The sequence below is a fragment of the Callithrix jacchus genome, chromosome 3 (genome assembly GCF_049354715.1).
Source record: "Callithrix jacchus isolate 240 chromosome 3, calJac240_pri, whole genome shotgun sequence".
Taxonomy (NCBI): domain Eukaryota; kingdom Metazoa; phylum Chordata; class Mammalia; order Primates; family Cebidae; genus Callithrix; species Callithrix jacchus.
The window spans coordinates 58,862,826-58,885,519 of NC_133504.1; the positions used below are offsets into that span (position 1 = coordinate 58,862,826).

Consider the following 22,694-nt stretch of genomic DNA (forward strand, 5'->3'; position numbering starts at 1 on the left):
TTAAACTGCGAGCATTGTAACTCTTTATCTTTATAGCTGCCTTGAAAGTGAGTAGCAAAAACCAACAATCCTCTGTAATTTTGTTTGATTTTTCTCTGAGGCAGCATTCTTGTAGTAAAATAAAGAAAATTCATAATATTTATTGCTGCAATAGGAAGTATTTTCTTAGCCTTTGGCCAAAACAAAACATTCACATGCAGACACACAAACCACAGAATCCTGAAGCAGTGCCCTGACCCTTCTCCCAGCTACTCTATGATCTTTTTGTTAGAGATAAACCCAGTGCGGACTTAGAGACCAATGGCCTTCGCTTGGAGCAGTTTGTTCAATGATTTAATATCATGTCCTTTCATTTGGCAAAATTCCATCACCTTTATATTATCGTTTATTTTTACCCTGATATGCACGAGTAGATTAGCCCTGTGAAAATGATAGTCTATCAAAATACATCTTACCTAGGTTCTTTCCATGAAAAATGAGAGGTAACCAAATAGCAGTTGGAAAATGGTGAAAGGCTGCTGAGTACTGACAGCCAGGGAGTGTTCAGAATCCGAGGAGCTGAGATTTTCAGAGATTTGATAAATCTCTCCAGCCACAGGATGCCAGTATGGAGCCACTTTTTGTTCGATAGCATTTCTAGGGAGAAAAGAAAACGTGCTCTTAAGGGAATAGTGAGATACACAGAAAGCTTTTTTCTGCCATCTGTGACAGAGTGGTTAATTCTCCTGGTGGGTTATATTATTTATTTTCTTATGGAAACACAAGCTTCTCACGGGAGGAAAAAGGGGCAGATACCCCAATGACATATGTAAATATACAAAGGTAGCGAGACCCGGCAGACCCAGGCCAGGACTCACAGCAGCCGTTGCACTTGGCTGTCTCTATACAGAGTTGAGTGCGGTGACTGGAAGTGGGTCCCTCTTGCTCAGGGAGAGAGATGGAGGACAGCCTTATTTGAACAAAATCGTTGATTATAAAAAATCAGACTGGGAAACACCAGCGGAATGACTGTAATGCATCTTTGTGGACAGCAAGTTTGCAACTCCAGAGTCCTAAAAGCATATTCTGCATACAGTGGGTCAAGATAACTTCATTTATGATAAGCGACTGAAAGCTGAATAACGCATTTAACAGACTTTTCACGAAGACTGTGATGTAAAATGTAAATTAGTTAAACTTGCCCACATTTCTTAGGGGCCCAAACTATCTTCACTGTAAAGATAAAATGAGATCATGCTGGTGAAAATATTTTATAGCCTTAAAAAAGTACTATTATTCTTGTGATGACATCCAGAAAAAAATGGCCTTGTGCTACATCACGAACATAGGCAATTTCTGCTGTAGTTCCCATATTGGTACCAGGTATGGTTGAGTAGATCAAATTTTGCAGGGTCAGTTTCAAATTATTTCAAGAATAACTACTGACCATGAAAGGCAAAGCTAAAAATACTACAACTGTTATTTGGTCCTGAACCTTACAGTTACTGAAAACACCGAACGCAGACTCATTAACACACCTTTATTTAAAGAGAGAGTGCCATGGATGATTACCCTTAAAGCCGAAAGACTGTTTTTGAACACGGATGTAGACATGGCAGCTGAATGCCACATGCTCTGCAGTTTTCCCAGGCAAGCTGGCAGCTTCTTTAAAGACAAACTTGCCTCTCTTGAGCTCCCCTGTCTGGTCCACCGCTGTCAGATAATCTAGAAGGAAAAGTTGGTGTGACTCCAACACGCACTCATGGTCAAAATCAATTACTCCGTAGAAGCCTTCATTACCATGACAATCATTCAAATCATGAAATTCCAAGAGGGCTCTCATGAGAAAGACACATTGGATATTGTCAACAGCGCTGATTGAACACAAAAGAAGATGAAAGATAGCAGAAAGTGGGCAAAGGTGGAAGAGCAACTCTTTGGCCATGTGCTCCTGAATCAGGGATCCAAACCAAGCTTTGAAGAAGGAGAAATGACATAGTAGGAAAGCAGCAGGATCTAAGTTGTTCCTCATTTGTCTGAATGGAGGCAATGTGATGACATGGGGGAGCAAGATGTCTAAGACAGCAGACATCTGGGGTCCCTGAATATTGAGAGACACTTTTGAAAAAGGCTTTCATGTTGGGTGAGGAGGGCGGTCATTATGGAGATTAGATCAGGAGGCTATGGGCAGGATCTCTTTAGGGAGACAGGGCTGGAGAGGCTGTCTCTTGAATACCCCTGCTTTGCATTTGGCTGTTGCAGATGCCCGAAATCTCTCAGTTTTTTTTTTTTGTTTGTTTTAACCTACTTTCACATATCCCTAGCCCCTTCTCTGCCTAAGCTACATTTTCTTTAACTATTCATTAATATTTCCTTTTCCCACAAATGCCTTTTTTTTTTTGAGATGGATTCCCACTCTTCCGCTCAGGCTGGAGTCCAGTGACACAATCTGTGCTCACTGCAACCTCCTCCTCCTGGGTTCAAGTGATTCTCCTGCCTCAGCCTCCTGAGTAGCTGGGACTACAGGTGTGCACCATTTTTGCTTTTTTAGGAGAAACGGGGTTTCGTCATATTGGACAGGCTGGGCTTCAAACTCCTGATTTCGTGACCCACCTGCCTCGGCCTCCCAAAGTGCTGGGATTACAAGTGTGAGCCACTGCACCCAGCCACAAATGCCTATTTTTACAGGATAATTTTATCATTTCCTTTTTCTGAAAATATGGGCTTTAATTGCTCTTGGGTGCTCCCTTATGCTGTATTTACATCTCAATGTAATGAGTGGGCCGTGTAAAACACAGTTTATTTAGGAAACATTCACATAGCACTTATAATTTGCTAGGACTATGCTGGGCCCTTTATAATTGATGTAGACTGTAAAATTAATGTGTTGAGAACAACATCTTTGACAAACACAGAAAGCAAAGGTTGAAAAAAAGATCTTTTTAAATGTCATTAAAAATGGCTTGAAAGGAGCTATTATGGATAACAAGCCATGAATGAGGAGAAAGATTCTATGTACAGATGAGAGACTATCTGAGTCTGAAACCATCAAGAGGTTAGGCCCTGACTGCTCCAGGACTAGCAGGGCATGGAAAAAGGTGTGTAGGAATTAATCGCAAAGATAAGAGGCAAACCAGCTGGGCGTGGTAGCTGACACCTGTAATCCCAGCACTTTGGGAGGCCGAGACAGGCAAATCACTTGAGGTCAGGAGTTTGAGACCAGCTGGACCAACAAGGTGAAATCCTGTCTCTACTAAAAATACAAAATTAGCCAGGTATGGTGGCACATGCCTGTAATCCCAGCTACTTGGGAGGCTGAGGCAGAAGAACTGCTTGAATCTGGGAGGCAGAAGTTTCAGTGAGCTGAGATCACGACATTGCATTCTAGCTTGGGCAACAACAGTGAAACTCCTACTCAAAAAAAAAAAAAAAAAAAAGAGGCAAACAAGAACTAATGTCCCCAGAAACCAAGGTATTAGAGTTCTGCTGAGATAAAATCACCTTAGAAATCATCTAGCCCAGTGGTTCTCAAGGAAAAAAGGTTGACCTTTTTCTGCACCCTGGAGCCAGCCTCTCTCAAGATGCCCTTAGTTCCTACATTTTTGTGTCTATCAGAATTACAGGTGGCTAGACCCCATCTTCAGTTTCTAATTTAGTAGGTCTAGGATTGAACTTGAAAGATGCATTTCTAATATGTTAAATGATGCTAATTTTGTTGGTCTGGGAACCACACTTTAACTCTCATTGATTTAGACTCTCATTGTACTGACTAGGCAAATTGGGCCCTAGGAGATAGGATAATATTCTCAATAATATGTTACAAGTTTGAGAATGAAAATTATATTCTGATTCTCCTCCCAATTCTTATGAGGAACTGGTTGTAATCTCATAGGTGGAAAAAAAAATAAATCAATTTTAAACTGAATATGAAGTGTATTTTGAAATATTTATTTATATATTGGTCCTATTGTCTCAAAATATTTTCAGCCTTCTGGTTCATGAATAAAAGTCCTTATTTTCCTGCAAAATATTAATTTATTCTTGCTGAGAAGCCATCATGGGAAGTTACAGAAGTGACAAATTAATTGAGCATGATAGGATTCTAATGAAGTGAATAATTCTTGAAAGTGTTCTATGAAATAGGCGGTTGTGTGTTTTGGTATTCAACCCAAAATAATACATAGTTTGCTGTTTTTATGCATTTCTGATTTTAATGCATTTTTAATTCCTCTTTATTTCTTTGTAGAGAGAATAACCAGATCATTGCAAATAATTCTGGAAGTTGTACCAGAAGAAGATAAATTATGAACTGATGAATATGAGATCTTGGCAATCTGCCCAAGAGAAGACACACAATAGGGATTTTTACTTCGTCTTTTGAAAATCCAGGGAATTCTAACTTTGGTGATAAACTAAAGGAGTCAGTTATTTCTATTCATATATATCAGCATATTCAAACTAATTTCGAAGAAATTTAGTTCTAACGCTATGTAGTTACAGAAAACGAATATGCCGTTCTATGAGTTGCACAATTCTTGAGTCTCTGATACCTACCTATTGGGGTTAGGAGAAAAGACTAACGGAATAGCCAATTACTATGTGGTCATTCTCTACAATATATCTTAGCATGGCAAAGAAAGTTCTCATTGAAGACTGAGATTTTTTCTGTGTATATGGGCTTTGTAAACATGGTTTATACATCATAGATGACTATGCTGTGAAAAGTGTTTTCAATTCTGAAAGAAAAAAGGATACATCATGATTATGGCCGAGAGGAAAGAAAGAAATTTATTTTACATTGACATTGCATTGCTTCCCTTTAGATACCAATTTAGATAACACTCCTGCTTTAATGGATTATACCCAGAGCATTTGAACAAAGGTCAGAGGGGATATGTTGAATACATTAAAGAGGAGTTTCTAGGGGATACTGTTTATGAGACACATCCAGGAATCATGCTTGAGTAAAAATCCTTGAGAATTTATTATGTCAGATGTTTTCTCTTCATTATCAGAAAGTTTTATAGTCATCTGTCTTTTTTTTTCCAATCAGTTTGATCAGGAAAATATGTAACACTTCTTAGAGGAAGAGTCAGTTTGGTATTAAATCCTCTTAAGAACAACCACCTGTTTCACTAATAATTTACCCCTGATAAATTATATCTAAACCTACGCACTTTTAAATCTTCAAATTACATTGTCAACATGAGAGAAATCACTGACAAAGAAAATGTCCAAAACAATAGTCCCATATCTATAATCATATCTACATTCAATGTTAGTAATTCTGAACAATTTTTTAAATTTATGACTATTTTTACATAATGATGAATTTTGACACTTTGTGCATTTTCCTGATACATTTTATATTCTGTTAAAATATCTCTTCGTATGAAACTGTCCAGATTAATTAGAAAAAGGCATATATTGACATAAAAATTGAGAAGGAAATGTTACTGCTAACTAGAACTTACAACTGATGATTCTAGAAAATTTCCACCTCTATATTTAGGCTTTGTCAGTAATTTCCACACCTTAGTTATTATTTAACTTGCAAAAGGGATAATTGATAAGAAGAAACTTGAAAGGATGAGAAACTGTGGATGAACGTTTATGTTCAGAAGACGTTTTTATGCCAGTATTAGAAAATATTGTGGGCTGGGCACTGTGTATCACACCTGTAATCCCAGTACTTTGGGAGGTTGAGACAAGCGGATCACGAGGTCAGGAGTTTGAGACCGACCAGCCTGGCCAGGATAGTGAAACCCTGTCTCTATTGAAAATACAAAATTAGCTGGGCGTGGTGGCAGGCGTCTGTAATCCCAGCTGCTCAGAAGGCTGAGGCAGGAGAATTGCTTGAACCCAGGAAGGGGAAGTTGTGGTGAGCTGAGATTGCACCACTGCACTCCAGCCTCAGCGACAGAGGAGACGCTATCTAAAAGAAAAAAAAAAAAAAAAAAAGGAAAGAAAATATTGTGAAACTTATAAATGAGAGAAATATAATGATGAAATTATTTAAACTGTAATTTATAAATATCTAAGATAAAATGCTTAGTCATGGCCAAAGTATATTTCATCCTTTAATTTTTGTCTATTTGAAAATAAGGAGTTTTGAAAGAATTATACCAATTAAAATTATTAAAGGCAAACAGAGTTCATAGACAATTGTCCAAAGTAGAAATGATGACTTACAATTTGGAGCATTTCCAAGTCAGTAATTTCAATTTTTGCTCTTGAAAACATTTCATATATATCCAAGACTGACATTTCTTTAGCCAAACCTAAAGAAATGTTTGGGTCTTTAAGTGAATTTATAACAACCCCTTCCTTTCTTAGCACAGAGTTTTCAAAATTTTATTTATAATTCCTATTTCCAGCAAACATTGTTCATTTGTCTACATCTCTCCCTATCATATGTTGCTTGAGGTAAGAATTTCTTTTTTATTTCTATTTTTTTCCCATAGTCTAGGTTCATAGAATTTAAACAAGAAACGTTTTCTGAGCTTTTTCTTGCCAAATGATAAAGACTGGTAAAGTCTCATGGAAAGTTTGTGTAGTTCTTTGCTATTCCTGGGGTTAATGTGCTTATATTCACAGTGGCAGATTGGTCTCAGCATTTAATTAATTAATTAATTTTTGATTTGAATTTCTCTTTAAAAGTACCAATTTAAAAGGTAACTAGAATTATTCTTTCTCTTACTTTCAAAAGTGGTTTTTGCATTATTAAATTTCTCTGCCTTTGTAATGCCGTTTTAAGCAGGAAAAAAGTCAATCAGTAATTAAGAAACAAAGTGATGGAGATTAAGTTGTATTTTGGCTTATTTTTAGGACACGTCATGGCAAAACACAGAGTTCCTTTAATCAGGAAATCAGTATTCATAATTTTCATTCAAAACAGTATGCAAAGCAGATTCTAGTTCAGAAACTCTCCTGCACATTTATTTATATGTACATTTTTATATAAGTAAAATTTTTCTCATATTTTTATATTATATGCACATCCATACACACACATACTACTACTACATGTGCTGTACCTGTACTTTATACCGTGCATATTCAAATGTTTATACACATAGGTTTATTATAACATGGAAAGCAAAGTTAATGAATAGTGTTTAAAATAACTAATCTACTATTTTTTCAATTTTGTAGGGATGGAGTCTCAAATATTTAATTGTGATTTTAAAAGATTGAGTAAAGACTGCTAAAGCTAAAACACAATTTGATTTTAAAAAGAATGATTCTTTTTACACAATCACAAATATTTGCAGTACGTATTTTCCTCATGGTACTGTTTTGTCCCCATTTAAAAGTATTAGATTATATTCCTTTGAACAAATGAAAACTGAGCCATTAGAAATGGTTAGCTGAAAATAAACCCTATTATTTTCCTTCTTTAGAAGAGTAAAGATTTGTCCTAGGGAAGATGACTGACTTCAGTTCCAAACATGCATATGCATTTAAACTGTAGCTCCTCAGCCCTGTGGACACAAAATTAGGACAGCTTATTAGGTTACACCTGCAATGCATGGTGGTTTCTCTAACACTAAAATATTCGGATTGAAACAGATTTGCTGTTTGTTTTATGTGTCTGGTAAAATTGTTTCTCCCTACTATTGGATATATCAGTAGAGGGTTAACAAGAGTATAATTACACAACAGAATTCCTCATGAACTGTAATAAGTCTACAGGAAACTCATTATTTTATCTTGATTTGCAGATGAATATACTGCTAAGAAAGGGAGTAACTCTGGCCTTTGTTAAAGTTGATCTTTTATAACTGAGGTATAGGGTATGAAAGATAAAAAACTGAAGTTCAGAGAATCAGGAAATGAAAGATAGTATGTGACTGAAGGTAATAATATTTTAATGTTATGCAATATAGTCAGAGAAATATTAAAAATTAGTTGTCCGTTGTGCATAGGCGGATATCCCAAGAAGCTAATGAAACCTAAACTTCAGTGCCCCTCACTTAGACATGCTCCGTTCGAGTTCCTGAAACTAATTTTGCGTCAGGAATTCTATATTAATTTTGTTGAAGAAGACCAGCAAAGTTGTGTACACTTCTAGTCCCACAAAATCTGCCTTGTCCCCATGAGTACGGTAAAATAATTTCTGTTACTTTTTTCTATTAGAAATAAATATGGAGGATATATTTTTTTAAATTTAACTTATGAGTTAATTGGAATATCCATATATAACAAGTGGCTTTCTCATCATATATATGATGTGGTATGTAGGGAGATATTTTCACCTTCATCATATTTTATATGCTGATTCTGAATTATAGAAAAACAATAAATGGGATTTTAATTATAGCTCTTTTTCTTAGTTAGGAAAGAAACATAGAGAGATGTGGGATTTGAATGCCCATCAGTCAAGACATTTTATTTTACTTGAATATATTCTTGCTTCACTTTACCCTCCATAATATGTAGTACGTTGGTGCTGATCAAGTTTACTGAGTTACATTTTGCTTTCTTAACCATTCAAAGTGAGGAGTTAAAATATGGCATTGTGTAACTGGGAAGAAGCCCATCGTGGATATAAACTAGAGTAGATAATGGGTCACCTTGATAGCTTCTGTTTACATTACTTGTATATGGGCAAAATAATTATTACCTATATATGTATTTAAGCTTAATTTTCCCATAAACAGTATTTTTAATCTGTGTTAAAATATATAATATCTAAAAGTGTGATCTCTAGGTACCCCTTATTTTATTAGTACAGTACCTAAAAAGATTTTAAAATAATGTCTGAGAGCATGATGTTTAGGTAGTCCTTAGTTTATTGGTACTGCTCTTAAAAATGATTTTTAATAGTCAATTTGGGGAGATAATTATTTCTTCCCTTGTATTTTCAAATTAGTTGGTGTCTAAAAATAAATGTTTTGTCTAAATTTAGATCAGATGTAGATTCACAAAAACATAAATCATGATCTCACAGGAAATTCACCAATTTTCCATATGTTGTGAGATAATTGTCCTTCCTTAACCTCATAACAATGAATTTATATGATTACCCAGATTTTTTTAGTGTGAATCTACCAATTAGTTTTATTTTCTTGGTAGTTATTTTTCTCCCTCCTCTCTGTTACTATTGACCTTAAAATGTGCAGAAGATGGTTACGATCTCCTAATAGCTATCTGTTACATGTGTGTGTTTCAGTGTACTTGAATCAAGCATACATTTATAGTATAACTATAACTGCCCTTACAGCTTTACAGCTAACAATTCTCTCACAAAACTGTAGGGTGTCAGGCATCTGAGAGCCATACCGAGGGCCACACTTGTTTCGAAGTGAACATGCTTCTTTTCCCTCAACGTGTACACTACTGATTTTTTTTAAAGTATGACTTTCAAGTGAATTAAGATATTGGTTAGGAAACCTGCTTGCTAAGTCCTTATTACCTCCTGTGGAAGCCTCAAAAAGCTGTGCTGAAAGCCAGAGGGGGAAAAAATGAGTAATGCAGAGGTATCTCTTTTGCAGTGGTGACTGTATTTCGAGTACCTTGTGTGACAGCGTATTTTGTACAGCATCTTGTGGGAAAACCTATTAGGCCTTTTCAGGTTAAAGCTGTATCATTTGTTGGGTTGTGAGTGGTCTGACTTAAATGTGAATTATAAAATTAGACTTCAAATATTCCTACTAATTAACTTTATTAGATGCATCCTTGGAAGCACAGTCATATCACACTGGGAGGCAATGCAATGTGGTTCCCTGGTCCTAGGTTTGAACTGTCTTATTTCAAAGGATTTTTGAATTAATGTTTCCCTAGAATTTCTCTTTCATTCCAAAGTAGAAACATACTTTGAAGAATGAAACAGATTGTTCCCATGAATGTATGCTTATACTCAACTAGAAATGATCTATGTTAAATGACTATGTATATGAATTATTTCAAGTGCTATCCCATAGACTTTTCTTATTGCTCGGAAAGAAAAAAAGCAATGTAAATCATTATGATTATTGCACAGACCACCAGAATTCTCCAACAATTTTGAGTAATCTGATCCTCTTCTTGGAGAAAATTGTTACCTAATAGTTTTTCCTTATGAATGTTATTACTACTGCTATAAATCAAATTTCTATAAATTTCCTACTTAAGCCTTAAGAACTGGGTTCTTCCTTTGATGTTATTCATGTTCAGAAAGGAAATGACATTTTACTCTCTTAGGACAGTTCCTAGAATCTATAGTAGTATTAGGATATATTTTGCTTTAAAATTGGTTATTTTGAATACAGAGATCGGCCCCAAATTTTTATCTTTGCACAATAGTAATGAGTTTTCAGTAGTACTTCTCAACATTTGGGAACTTCGCAAACATAAGCATCATATGTTTAAAGAGTGTATCACTTAATGCTACGAAATATATTGTTTTTCTCCCTATGCAAAACGGGTGAACAAATGTTGCTGTTTTTTACTGATAATAAATGTTAGCTACCTGTGATTTTATAATGCACATGTCAGAAAAAGGCAAGACAAACAGCCTTTTGTACTGAATACTTGGCAAACTTATTGGGTCTTAATTTTCTGACAGGATTTGACTCAATATTTGTACAGCTTGTGTAGAATGGATTATGTGGTAGTGATGCACTGGTAGAAATTGTTTGTAGTTATTGACTCAGAATTCATCTCAAGATGAATCTTTTATGTCTTTTTATTGCAAGTATATCTGAATTTACTTTGTTGAAATGGCTTTAGAAAGCTTTGTCTAAAAATTTGGCCTAGGAATGGTAACTTCATTTTCAGTTGATAAGGGGTAGAATAATAATATATGTGTTGTTATGTTTATATTAACATATTATTAGGTACTATCTATGGATGTATTTAAATACCTTTCATATCCTGTGACAAGCATTTATAATTTGCAGCAGTGGAATCCATTTAGCCCGGTGGGAAAGTCTTGGAACTCAGGTTACTCTTGAGGGTTATGCTGGCAGCCATCTGTTTGATCTGTGCTTAAATTGTAATTTATAGACCAGCTAAATCCCTAACTTGGATCTGGAATGCATTAGTTACGACCTTATACCATTCCCAGAATTGCAGGAGCATCATGGGTTTGAAAATAAAAGAACAGAGAGATCCAGGTGAGAAAGAGTGATCCTCAGTATCCTAACTGGTCCTCAACTCAAGCAGGCTTCTTCCCTCTGGCATTATGATTATGAAACTTAGTAAAGGGGTTGTGTGTATTTTATACAAATTTAATACAATGTCTTATATTGACTGATAAATTCTTAAAGAGCAAAACTACATTTTCTTTCTGCATCTACATTCTAATCATATTAAGAGAACTAAGATATTTATGAAGTTAAATGGTGCAGAGAGACTTTCATCTGTGGATTGTGTTGTGTTTCTTAAGGTTCCTTGGCACTGATGCCTGCACAAGCATGTGATATGTGAAATAAAATGGATTCTTCTCTAGCTAAATGATTTCCCTCTGGGGAGAGTTCTGGTGCAGCAATCACAATGCCAGATGGTGTTTACAGGCTATTTGTGTAAGTGGTAAGATGCTATGAAATAAGTGTGTTTTCATCTTATGAAAACGATGCATGTGCTTTTGTATGGAATAAATTTTGGTGCAATATGATGTCCTTCAACTTTGCATTGAACTGAATTTTGGTTGTATTTATATGTATTATATCTGTCATGCTTCTAGTTGCTTCAACCTTTTTATAACCATTTTTGTCACATTTTTACTTGAAAATATTTTAAATGGAAACTTAAATAAAGATTTGATAGTTTACATAATACATATCATGTTTTGCTTTCTTTTCAAGCAGTGCATATTCACGTAAATTGAAGGCCTTAGTTTTAATGATTGAATTTATTTATCACTGGTTCCATGACCTTGTTGGAGCATCTGACCTCACACCAGTTTACTAAAAACTGAAAGTGGTGGCAGATTCAGTCTCCCGTAAACACTCTTCTTTCTCGTGGTCTATATCTGTCTGTCCCCTGGTCTGAAATATCTAGCTCCCGTTCTATTTCTGCCTGTACAAGTTCAGAATCTTTTCATTTCATGCCTTTAACAAGAATTTTTCCTCTTTACTCTTGCACATGTTTCCCCAGAATGTTCTTCCTGAAACTCAAATCAGGTCAAACTTTTCAATGGTTTCACATTTATTTATTTATTTTTTGTGGATGGATAAAATTCAAACTCCGCCATATAACACACAGGGGTTTCCATCACCTGCCACCTTTTTTTCTCCAGCTTTCCACATTCTCGGCAGCCGTATTAAATGTGTTCTCAGTAGTGCAACGGTAACAAAACATGATACCATTCTTTCTTTTCACACACTGAAGACTCTTACAGGGATTATATTTTCCTCCCCCGCTCCCATCTCCTTATTCCACATATAACTTCTACCCAACATTTAAGATTAAGTCAAAAGTAAGCTCTTCCAGATTCCCCAGGTTGCTTTACTACCTGACGCCTGAACTCATCATCTGGAGCACATCCTTTTTGTGGATCTCATTGTATCCTGCTGTCATTGATTTACTGGACTCACTTTTCTGCCTGAACTTACTGATTTTTTTCTTTTGCCAATGGAAGCGTAGTGGGTGTTCGATTAATGTTTATTAAATGTATAGATTCATTAAGTCCATGAATGAATGAATGCCATTCATTAGATGGCAGTGTAAGATTTTTTTATGATAAGCACAGAAGCAGGTTTTGTTACTTCTAAATTTAAGCTATCCATTAGATTTTATGGGAATAGAATTTCTATAAAACCTACCTGCAGAACAAAAGCAAGCTGACCGGGAAGTTGAAGTTTGAGTCGGTCTCTGTTTCTCTACCACCATTGGTAGGTAGGTCCTGATGAAGGAAATACTCAGGTCAATTTTCTATTATGAATTATTTAGGTCCCTAAATTCTAGAGTCAGTATCTTTTTCATATATCTTGAAAAAAATTAATTGTCTGAAATGTAGAGCAGAAAGAAACTTAAACTTTTTGATGACCAAATTTTGCTTGGAAATAATGTGGAAGACTAAATAACAGTTTTCCTGGTAAAATGTTTTCGGAGAACAATGAGAAAAGAAATCAATGACTTTGGCACCTATTAAACGTATACAGTTTTGAAAATAAATACAATCCATGAGATAGGTAGATATATTTATTTAAAAATTAATAAATATGACATGTATTGAAAGAAAATATATAATGTCTAGTAATTTGTTTTTAAACTGTCATTAGGCTTTAAACATGGTGGTTCAGGTTCAGATAGACTTTTGTTCCGAGAATACATCTAAACATTTTTTCTTAGATTTTTAGGCAGTGTCTAATTTATAAGGATTCCAGATGATTACGCATGCTGGGACAAGCAGGCTTTGAAGGGGCGGGTAAGTGTACTGTTGCTTTTGTCTCTACATGCCCTAACAATTATGTCTGCAGACTCCCTAGAGATCTGACTTTGAAAGTCAGGCCTTTTTTTTTTTTTTAAAGCTTAAGCTTAAGAACACCTGGTCACCAGTGGGCAGTGGCTAAAACTATGATCTAAAACGTATTTGATGTTTGAAAGAATTCAGAAATAAAAATATAATTAGGATTCAATTTCTTACAAATTTTAGCTTCTAACATTTATTAATCTCTGAAAGGCATAAAACAGGATTTTGGAGGTGTTAATGCAGGCTAAACACTAAAAATATTGAAATACTCTCCAGCTATGATAAAATAAGTTACTAAGTGTAATTGAAGATAATTCTGAGAGATGTTTGGGCAAGTTATTTCCCTCTAGTTTTCCTTAGTATTGAAAACAGGATAAACTAATTTTACTTTTGTTACGGTAATTAACATTGTAATTGTATAACATATCTTTATGATCATATATTTTGTTTTCTGAAATCTAAGAACACATAAATTTTTATTTCATGTTCTGAATGCTGCCTTCAGCTTACTTAAAGTTCACTTTTAATTCTCACATTGCCATGTTCCTTTCACAATTTGTTACTCAATAATCTACAAAGTTTAGTGCTTCGTTTATTAATTCAGCAAAAATTCACGTCTACACAGAATTCTTTTAAATAGTAAAAAAAAAAAAAGATTTGAGTTGTATTTCTTTTTAAAAAATTCTTATTACCATTGTAAACTGCAATGGGCTTAAGACACATATTTGGAAAGAGAAAATAAATGGAGAAATTATATAATTAAGAAATGTGGGAAATCTTATTTCTAGGAATTTCATCTCTCCTTAGCATGTTCCCCTCCTCTCTGACAAGTTAGGTTATATCTGATCTACCTTGTTGGACACTCACAGATTATTAGCTCTAATAGTTGTGATTTTTTAGGAAAGAAATACTCTTTCTGTTTTAAAGAAAAGTTATTGTTCTCTTGCTACAGGAACCACTTTTCTTTTTATTGTGAATTATGAAGAATAGAAAAAACAAAAAATCATTTTCTGGGTCTCTAAAGAATCAGAAAAAGCTTTAAATAATTTTACTATATTGAAGATTTTTGTAGTAAACTATTAAAATCAAATGCCTTTACTTGAGGCAAATATTAAAATCAAATAAATGCCTTTACTTTTTTTTTTGAGAAGAGTCTCACTCTATTGCCCAGGCTATAGTGCAGTGTTGTGATCCTCCACCTCTGGAGTTCAAGGGATTCTCATGCCTCAGCTTCCCAAGTAGCTGGGATAACAGGTGTATGCCACCATGCCTGGCTGATTTTTGTATTTTTAGTAGAGATATGGTTTCACCATATTGGTCAGACTGGTCTCAAACTCCTGATCTCAAGTGGTCTACCTGCCTCAGCCTCCCAAAGTGCTGGGATTACAGGCATAAGCCACCATGACCAGCCTAAAATCTATTTTTTTCCCACATGAAAACACTAAACAAAACCTACTTAACATGATGTGTTATTAACAAAGTTATTGTCTCTCGAGTAAAGGCATTTATTTGATTTTAATAGTTTACTACAAAAATCTTCAATATAGTAAAATTATTTAAAGCTTTTTCTGATTCTTTAGAGACCCAGAAAATGATTTTTTGTTTTTTCTATTCTTCATAATTCACAGTAAAAAGAAAAGTGGCTCCTGTAGCAAGAGAACAATAATTTTGCTTCAGGAATTAAAAAATAAAAAAGAAAATATTATTTTAAATTATTTAAAGAAAGTTTCTATAGAAAACAGGGAATTCTATGATGTAGTTTTCTCATTCTCAAATTTCCCTTACCTGAAATGTTATTGCCAGATGTTTTTCTACACATTTTTAGTATATATTGATTTCCCTAAAAGAATAATTTGATATTATCCAGGTGTGCCTAATGATAAAAAAATGCTAATGTAGAAAGTCTACAATTATTAGTAAAACACTTTTTCAAATTAAAGCTCTCTGATTTCAGTGAAAGAATATTGAATCAAAGAACTGAAAGGGCAGAAGAAATTGAACAATGGTTCAATTTGATAATAGATGTTATTTATCATTTTTATTAAACTTTGTATTAGCTATGTGCTTTGTATTGACTAGGATACTTCTCTCCTGTGTCTATGAATAAGACAGATGGCAAGTCTTACTTCCATTTTTGAATTAAGAAAATGAATCCAAAGTAACTGAAATGGCTTGCCTAGAGCAACAGAAAAAATCAGAGATCAGAGTAGAAATTTTGATTATCAAATGTCTCAAATTTCAAACTGTTGAATCAAGCCATCTCTTAGGTGAAGGTAATTACTTAGTTTTATTTATAAGGCAATCAATTATTAAATATTACTTTTTATATACTATATGATTAACAATTAATTTTATGATGTAGGAAATATACCATGATTCTTCAGCCCCAGGAACTTACAGTAATTCAGCTTGGATAAAGATGAGTCTATAAAACCACAGGAATACACAGTTTAATACAGTGTATGATTAACTGTGAAACTGTGTGTTACAATTGTAAATAAGTTAATGGATAAGAGATGCTGGGCTTTGCTTGAGTCTGTAAATATTTGGAGGTGATTGACAGAGGGGTGGAAGTTGATTTCAGATGATGATATACGTCTGATTTACAATTTGAGTAAAGACATATAGTAAAAGTGGACCATGCTTTTGGTTTATAAAAGAGTTAAGTCCAAGCAGAATAGAGGATAACGAATATGAAGAAGTTGGTTGTATTATATTCACTTAGGGCAGAGCCTTTAAAACAGGAAAAAGAATTTGATCTGAAGACGGAAGTCACTGAAGGTATTTTTGGTGGGAATAATGTGGTAAGAGTGCCAACCGAGCAAGGTTGTATTGTCAGCTCTGCTGGAGAGATTATAAGGAAAAATCTAGAATCAGCAAAACACAGCTGATGAGCTTTTGCAATGAACAGGCTTGAAGATGTTTAGATTGAGATTAGTGATGAAAGCTGAGAAGTAAAACATTTCTGAAGAAAAAACCAATAGGACTCTCTGCCTAACTTACCAGGATAGGAGGAGGATGAGTCATGGTGACGCTGAGGTTTCAGCTGAATGGGTTGATGATTAGGGAAGAATGTGACTGAAACAGGCATGCTTGGTGATACACTTCTAATTTCCCTTTATTTATGGAATGATTGGAGATTGGCACACATTTCCATTTGTGAAGTGCTGAATTTGAGGTGGTTAAAATTCCATCTGGGGCCAGGTGCAGTGGCTCATGGCCGTAATCCCAGCATTTTGGGAGGCCGAGGCAGGTGGATCACTTGAGGTCAGGAATTCAAGACCAGCCTGACCAACATGGTGAAACCCCATCTCTACTAAAAATACAGAAAATTAGCCGCGCATGGTGGTGGGCACCTGTAATCCCAGTTACTCAGGAGGCTGAGACAGGAGAATCGCTTGAACCCAGGAGGTGAAGGTTGCAGTGAGTTGAGATCATGCCATTGCACTCCAGTCTGGGCAACAGAGCCAGATTCCATCTCAAAAAAAAAAAAAATCCATCTGGATATATCCCCTGATTATTAGATTACAGAGCAGAGCTCAGGTGAGAGAACAGAATTCCGGATACACATTGTTAATGTTCTTGAGGAGGCTTACCAATAACACTCTTTTCCTCTTGGTCTATAAATCAATTAAGACATACATCTAAATTATAAGGCAGATAGAATAACAAAATATCACTGTCATGTAGATACAGCTATCATAGGAGAATATGACTCATAGCTATGGACAAGTGAACTTTCTAACACTGAACTCTAGGGTTAGAAAAATTTGCCCATCCAACCATAAGCAGCCTTGTACCATTCAACCTTTTCCCCATGGATCCTTGACCCTGTAAAACTTATAGTGTGAATTAATGCCCAGCAGAATTGAGGCCTCTGTGGTCAGGCTGCTTCCCAAGAAGAAAACATAAAATCAGGGCTTTTTTTTTTCCTGCCAAACTCACCTATAGGATTAAGACACTACTGTTCTAGAAAGAGGCCAAGAATATTTCCTAAATGTACTACTTAATGAAAGCAAGCAACAGGCAAGGCAAAAGAACCATCTCCTCTTCCCCACCTTATCACACTTAGGCATACTCCGCAGAGAGACGATACTTTGGGTTCAGAAACCATGCCGATTGCACTTTGTAGCCACAACCTAACTCAAGTAGGGTGTCTGGAAAATATTAGTCACAACATACACTTTTTGATGAAATGAAATTGCCAGTTGAAGATGATGTGAATTGATGGCTTTCCATCAGTGAGAGTGTAAAAATGGAAGCGCATAGCCCCACGGAATAAGCTTGCATGAGCTGGGTAGGAAATGAAATGAGGCAGGAGAACTAAAAGGGAATAGAGCAGTGGGCATCTACTAAGAATCTTTGGATCTAAGGTGAATGTCTATTTTAGATGATGGAACAATTTATTGTAGTTTCAGAATACCTTCATTGATGTCATCTTTTATTTCTCAAATTTGTTCAAGTTGGATGGTTGGCAGACATCCTGAGCTTTGTGTTTCAGATATGTGGTGAGTGAAAAGATGTCAAACAATGATCACTGTATTATCTTCGGATCCCAGAAGCAGTCAAGGACACAATTTTCAGCCTTACCAAGTTTGTCATGATCTATTAGATTGTATTGTTTGATACCCTTTTAGATGCAAATAACAGAAACCAAAAAGTAATTGAAGCAAAAAAGAGTATATATATAAGAATATAGCAATGTCTTGAAAAACCCTTTGTCAGGAACACCATCTGGCCTCAGAGGGGCTGAAAATCAGGAAATGGAAAATGATATGAAACCAGGCATTATTCTCTCTCCATTTCTTATCTCCATGTCTCTAGGTGACTGTATTATACCTCTCTTCCACTCACTGGCTTTCTCTCTGCAATGCCTAAGGCTATACATCTTCCCCAATCAACAGAACAACTTGAAGACTCAAATCTTTAGTCACAGTAACAAATGCTAAGTTCTCACTCCAAATAGAGTCCAAAAATTGTTCTAAGGTCCCTGCACAAGTAGATGGGTGACTGATTTTAAAGAAGTAAAATTCCAAGATTTCATTCCAAATTATAATGCCTGTAAAAGGTACATACACACATGCCACACACACACACCCCACATACACAGTTACACAAAACATGAGTAAATCAAGAAGGTGGAAAGAATATGAAAAGTGAAATGCAGCCAATAATATCTAATGACCATCAAACAGATTTAATATGACTTTATCACATTCTCAGCACTAACTATACTAACTCACTCAACCCTCATGCCACTTTATGAGGTCTACACTATAATGAAGCAAGGTGGAGTTAAACAGTTTGTCCATAGGCACACAGTAAGTGTATGGCACATTTTAGACACCTTTACATAAAAGCCTCTTAAAATTATTCCTGTTCTTTGGCCACCAAGTGTTTTATTGTTAATCTTTTCATAAATATTGATTTTTTTTTTTTTTTTTTTGCTTTTTGGACAAAAACAGAAGAAACTCTTATCATGGGAGAACTGATGATGAATATTACTTGGTTCTTCAGCTATCCATTGGCCACAGGGCATCCTGGCATTTGCCTCACCTAGCTGTAGGGGGATGTTAAGGATGAATCATAATTTGGGAGATTTTCTCACCAAGGGAAAATCCAGCAAATAGTAAAGCAATTCAAGTCAAATAGTAGGCCTCATTTCAACAATCCTGCTGTGAGTTCATAGCTAGTAAAAGTGATTACTAGCTACTACTTACTTCTCATTAACAATTCCCCTTTCCCCTTGGTTTCAGAAGTTTCTGTTTTGTCAGGTGAGGAGTGGCACGAACAGTGAGCAGAACAATAGAGAGGTGTGGATACATTTCCAATTTCAGTTAGAGATTTTAACACACCCTCAAAAATGGTTTAGATCAAACTGACAAAACATGAAAGTATAGAATGTTTTTAATGTGTATAGACACATTTAACATTAAGCTTACTAATATACATATTTATATATATTTACCTCATATATTAGTATAGGTGTTTAATACCTAATAAACAAATATAGTTTTTGAATATCCATGGACTGTTCACAAAAACTGAATTGCTTCTGGGACTCAGTGAAAAGTAATTACGTTCCAAGAATTCAATATCTGAGAGACTGTGGCAATAAAATACAAAATTATAAATCAACAACAAAAGGATAGCTTAAAATCCTGCATATCTGCCATCTTAAAAATATACTGTTGTCTGGGTGTGGTGGCTCATGCCTGTAATCCCAGCACTTTGAAAGGCAGAAGCTGGTAGATCACCTGAGGTCAGGAGTTCAAGACCAGCCTGGCCAACATGGCCAAACTCCATCTCTACTAAGAATACAACAGTTACTGGGAGGTTGGGGTGAGTGGATCACAAGGTCAGGAGTTCAAGACCAGCCTGTCCAAGATGGGGAAACCTTGTCTCTACTAAAAATACAAAAAAAATTACCCAGCTAGGTAGTGCATGCCTGCAATCCCAGCTACTAGGATGGCTAAGGCAGGAGAATTGCTTGAACCCAGGTGGAGGTTGCAGTGACCCAAGATCACACTACTGCACTCCAGCCTGGGTGACAGAGCAAGATACCAGCTCAAAAAAAAAAAAAAAAAAAACTGTTAAATCTTTAGGGTAGAAAAAGGAGTTACAAAATATTTAGAAGTAGATGATAATGAAAAAAACAGCAAGCCAGAATTTTAGGTTCCATCTAAAGCAGTTCTTAGAGGGAAATTTAAACGGCAGGTGGAATGGAGCTGTGGCCACAGGGAGGAAAATAACGATGACAAAATAAAAGCGCAACACAACCAGGTAAGGGACTGAACAGGTTCAGCAGAGGAAGGATCATGAACTGAGGAAATGCTTGGTAGTATTAACAAAAATAAAAATTGTGCACATATTAAATGCAATAATGTATTCCATTAGAGTCAGTTTTTAGAAAGAAAGGGGTGTTATTAATCAGCAAATTACAATAATACTAAGAGGCTGTGATATCAATGCATGTACCCATGAAAATTGTCAGCATATGTTTTAAAATAGCACAGCTTCTTCAGTTATTTATGCATCTGAAGTTTAAATAGAGAGAGGAAAAAATGAAGAAATAAAAGAAAGATGGCTAGTTTCCATGTTAGCAAGTCTGTCTCACCCATAGAGGATTGCAATTCCCTGCTTCACTGTCCAGAGAATTTACTACTATTTTTTAGGTTTGAGGAAAAACAAGTATAGAACAGATTCTCTCACTTCTGAGCTTTTCTGGCAGAATCTATAACCTAATTTGCAGTGTCCAGGTAGTGTAATTTTCAAATAAGATACTCTCCACAATTTTCCTTTAATGCTTTAGAAAATGAAGCTACAACAAAAAGGCTTGAGATGAACCTATTAACTTTTTAGCCATTCATTTTTAGTAAAATGAATGTGGCAATGAAAGATCCTTCCAGAGATTTTCATTGAATCTCAATACGAATAAGTATTTTAAATCATTGCTTTATCCTATAAATTTGTTTTCCCTCATTTATCAAACATGATTCTTATCTGCATTATGCAAACACAATGACAATTTGTATCTTTAAACTGGAAATTTACCATTGAAACCCTGATTTGCTCTATATGACATTTCCTATTGTAAAAGGATTTTCCAGATTATCAATAACTAAATAAATTGTGGTATTTTATAACATGCATTAACTTTTTTTTACTGATGACATGTTTCTCTCACTATTTCTTAACATTATTTTAATTTGCTGTTAAAGAATTCCCTTTTTGTTTCAAAAAATTCCCTTCTTTTTTCTAGAAATTGATCTTTTTTATAGATGTGCCATATCATATACTTTAATTCAATAGTTTAACTCATTCAACAACAAAAAGCAACTACTATGTCCCAAATTGAGTGTTGTCCATTCAAACATAAACAGTTTTTCTCAAGTAATTTACAGTCTATGAAAGAGAGATCTGTAAACAGATGTAAGACCGTGCTTTAAGGGCCTGATAGAGGCATGAATGGGGCATTGTGGAGGCATGACAGTAATACCTAATCCTACTTAGGGAGCATAGAGATGAGATTCCAGAGGGAATGATTTATAAACAAGGCATTAAAAGCTAACCAGGCAAAGGGATATGGGAGATTTGAATTGTGGAAAGTATTCCAGGTGTTGTACGTATTGGTTATGTGTGCAAAGTCAGAATGAAAATATTTTACAAAGTGTACAGGGGTCTTAAGCAGTGTTAGAGGCAGAGAGGAGAGACAGGCTGCAAAGACCAGGTCAGATGATAGCATATAGGACTTGGTGAGGAATCTGTATATGATTTCTTTGGGTGACAAGCAAGTAAAAGCTCTATGAAAACCCTGAGTATTTGAACAGAGTAGATTATAGAGAATCAACACATAAGGAGGGTGACAATAAAGAGTTTGTGGCAATTGCTCTAGGCAAGACATTGAAGCCACCATTGCAAAATTATAACTGAGACAATGAAAGAGAGTTGACCTAACCTATTCCATCTTGTTTCTAACATCCAAACTGTCCTTGGTCATTCCTGGGTGCATGCTGAATTAACTTTGGGAGGAACTTAGTTTATAGTTTAAAACAAAGACAGTAACAGGCCCTTCCCAAAACAAACCTCCTCCTTGCATACAGACTAGACTGCCTTTGCAGTACTAACAAGTTAGCCACAAGATTAGGAATCATAGTTTAGAAGTCATGCAACTGGAGGCTATAAGACTCTGAGCCTTCCCAAACTGCTCCTAAATACCGTATTTGAGATATTTTGCAGACCCTGCACTTGATGGATCAGGTGACATCACCCAGACTGATAAACTGGCTCATCTGATCTTGTGGCTTCTACTCAGGAACTGACTCAGTGCAAGAGGACAGCTTCAATTCCCTATCATTTCATTTCCAACCCAACAAGTCAGCACTCTCGACTCACTGGCCTTCCTGTACCCACCAAATTATTCATAAAAACTCGGATCCCCTAATGCTCAGAGAAACTGATTTGAGTAAAAATAATAATACTCCAGTTTCCTGTACAGCCAGCTGTGAGTTAATTACTCTTTCTCTATTGCAATTTCACTGCCTCAATAAATTGGGTCTCCATAGGCAGTGGGCAAGGTGAACTCTTTTGAGTGGTTACAGCATGATACGCACCTAACCCAGGCTGTAGACATGGGGCTAAAATCAAGGTAGCTGCAGAGCTGTGAGCTGTTTCTTCTTGCCACTTTTGGGGAAGGAATCTGATTCTTTGCCTTTTCCAGTTTTCCTGCATTCCTTGGCTTAAGGCCTCATTTTTGAGTCCCTCTGGCTTCTTTCTCTTCTTCTCTGACTGTGATCCTCCTACCTTCCTTTTACGA

The 22,694-nt window shown here is 35.6% G+C and overlaps 1 protein-coding gene across 1 annotated transcript in view; it reads left to right on the top strand.

Annotated features, from left to right (window-relative positions):
- SLC7A11 (solute carrier family 7 member 11) overlaps positions 1-11,741 on the top strand; it is a 76,816-nt gene extending 65,075 nt beyond the window's left edge. The window contains exon 12 of the mRNA XM_002745351.7: positions 4,226-11,741. Within this exon, the coding sequence (XP_002745397.1) occupies positions 4,226-4,287 (62 nt within the window). The 3' untranslated portion in view covers positions 4,288-11,741. The remainder of the gene's footprint in view (positions 1-4,225) is intronic.
- Positions 11,742-22,694: the final 10,953 nt, after the last annotated feature.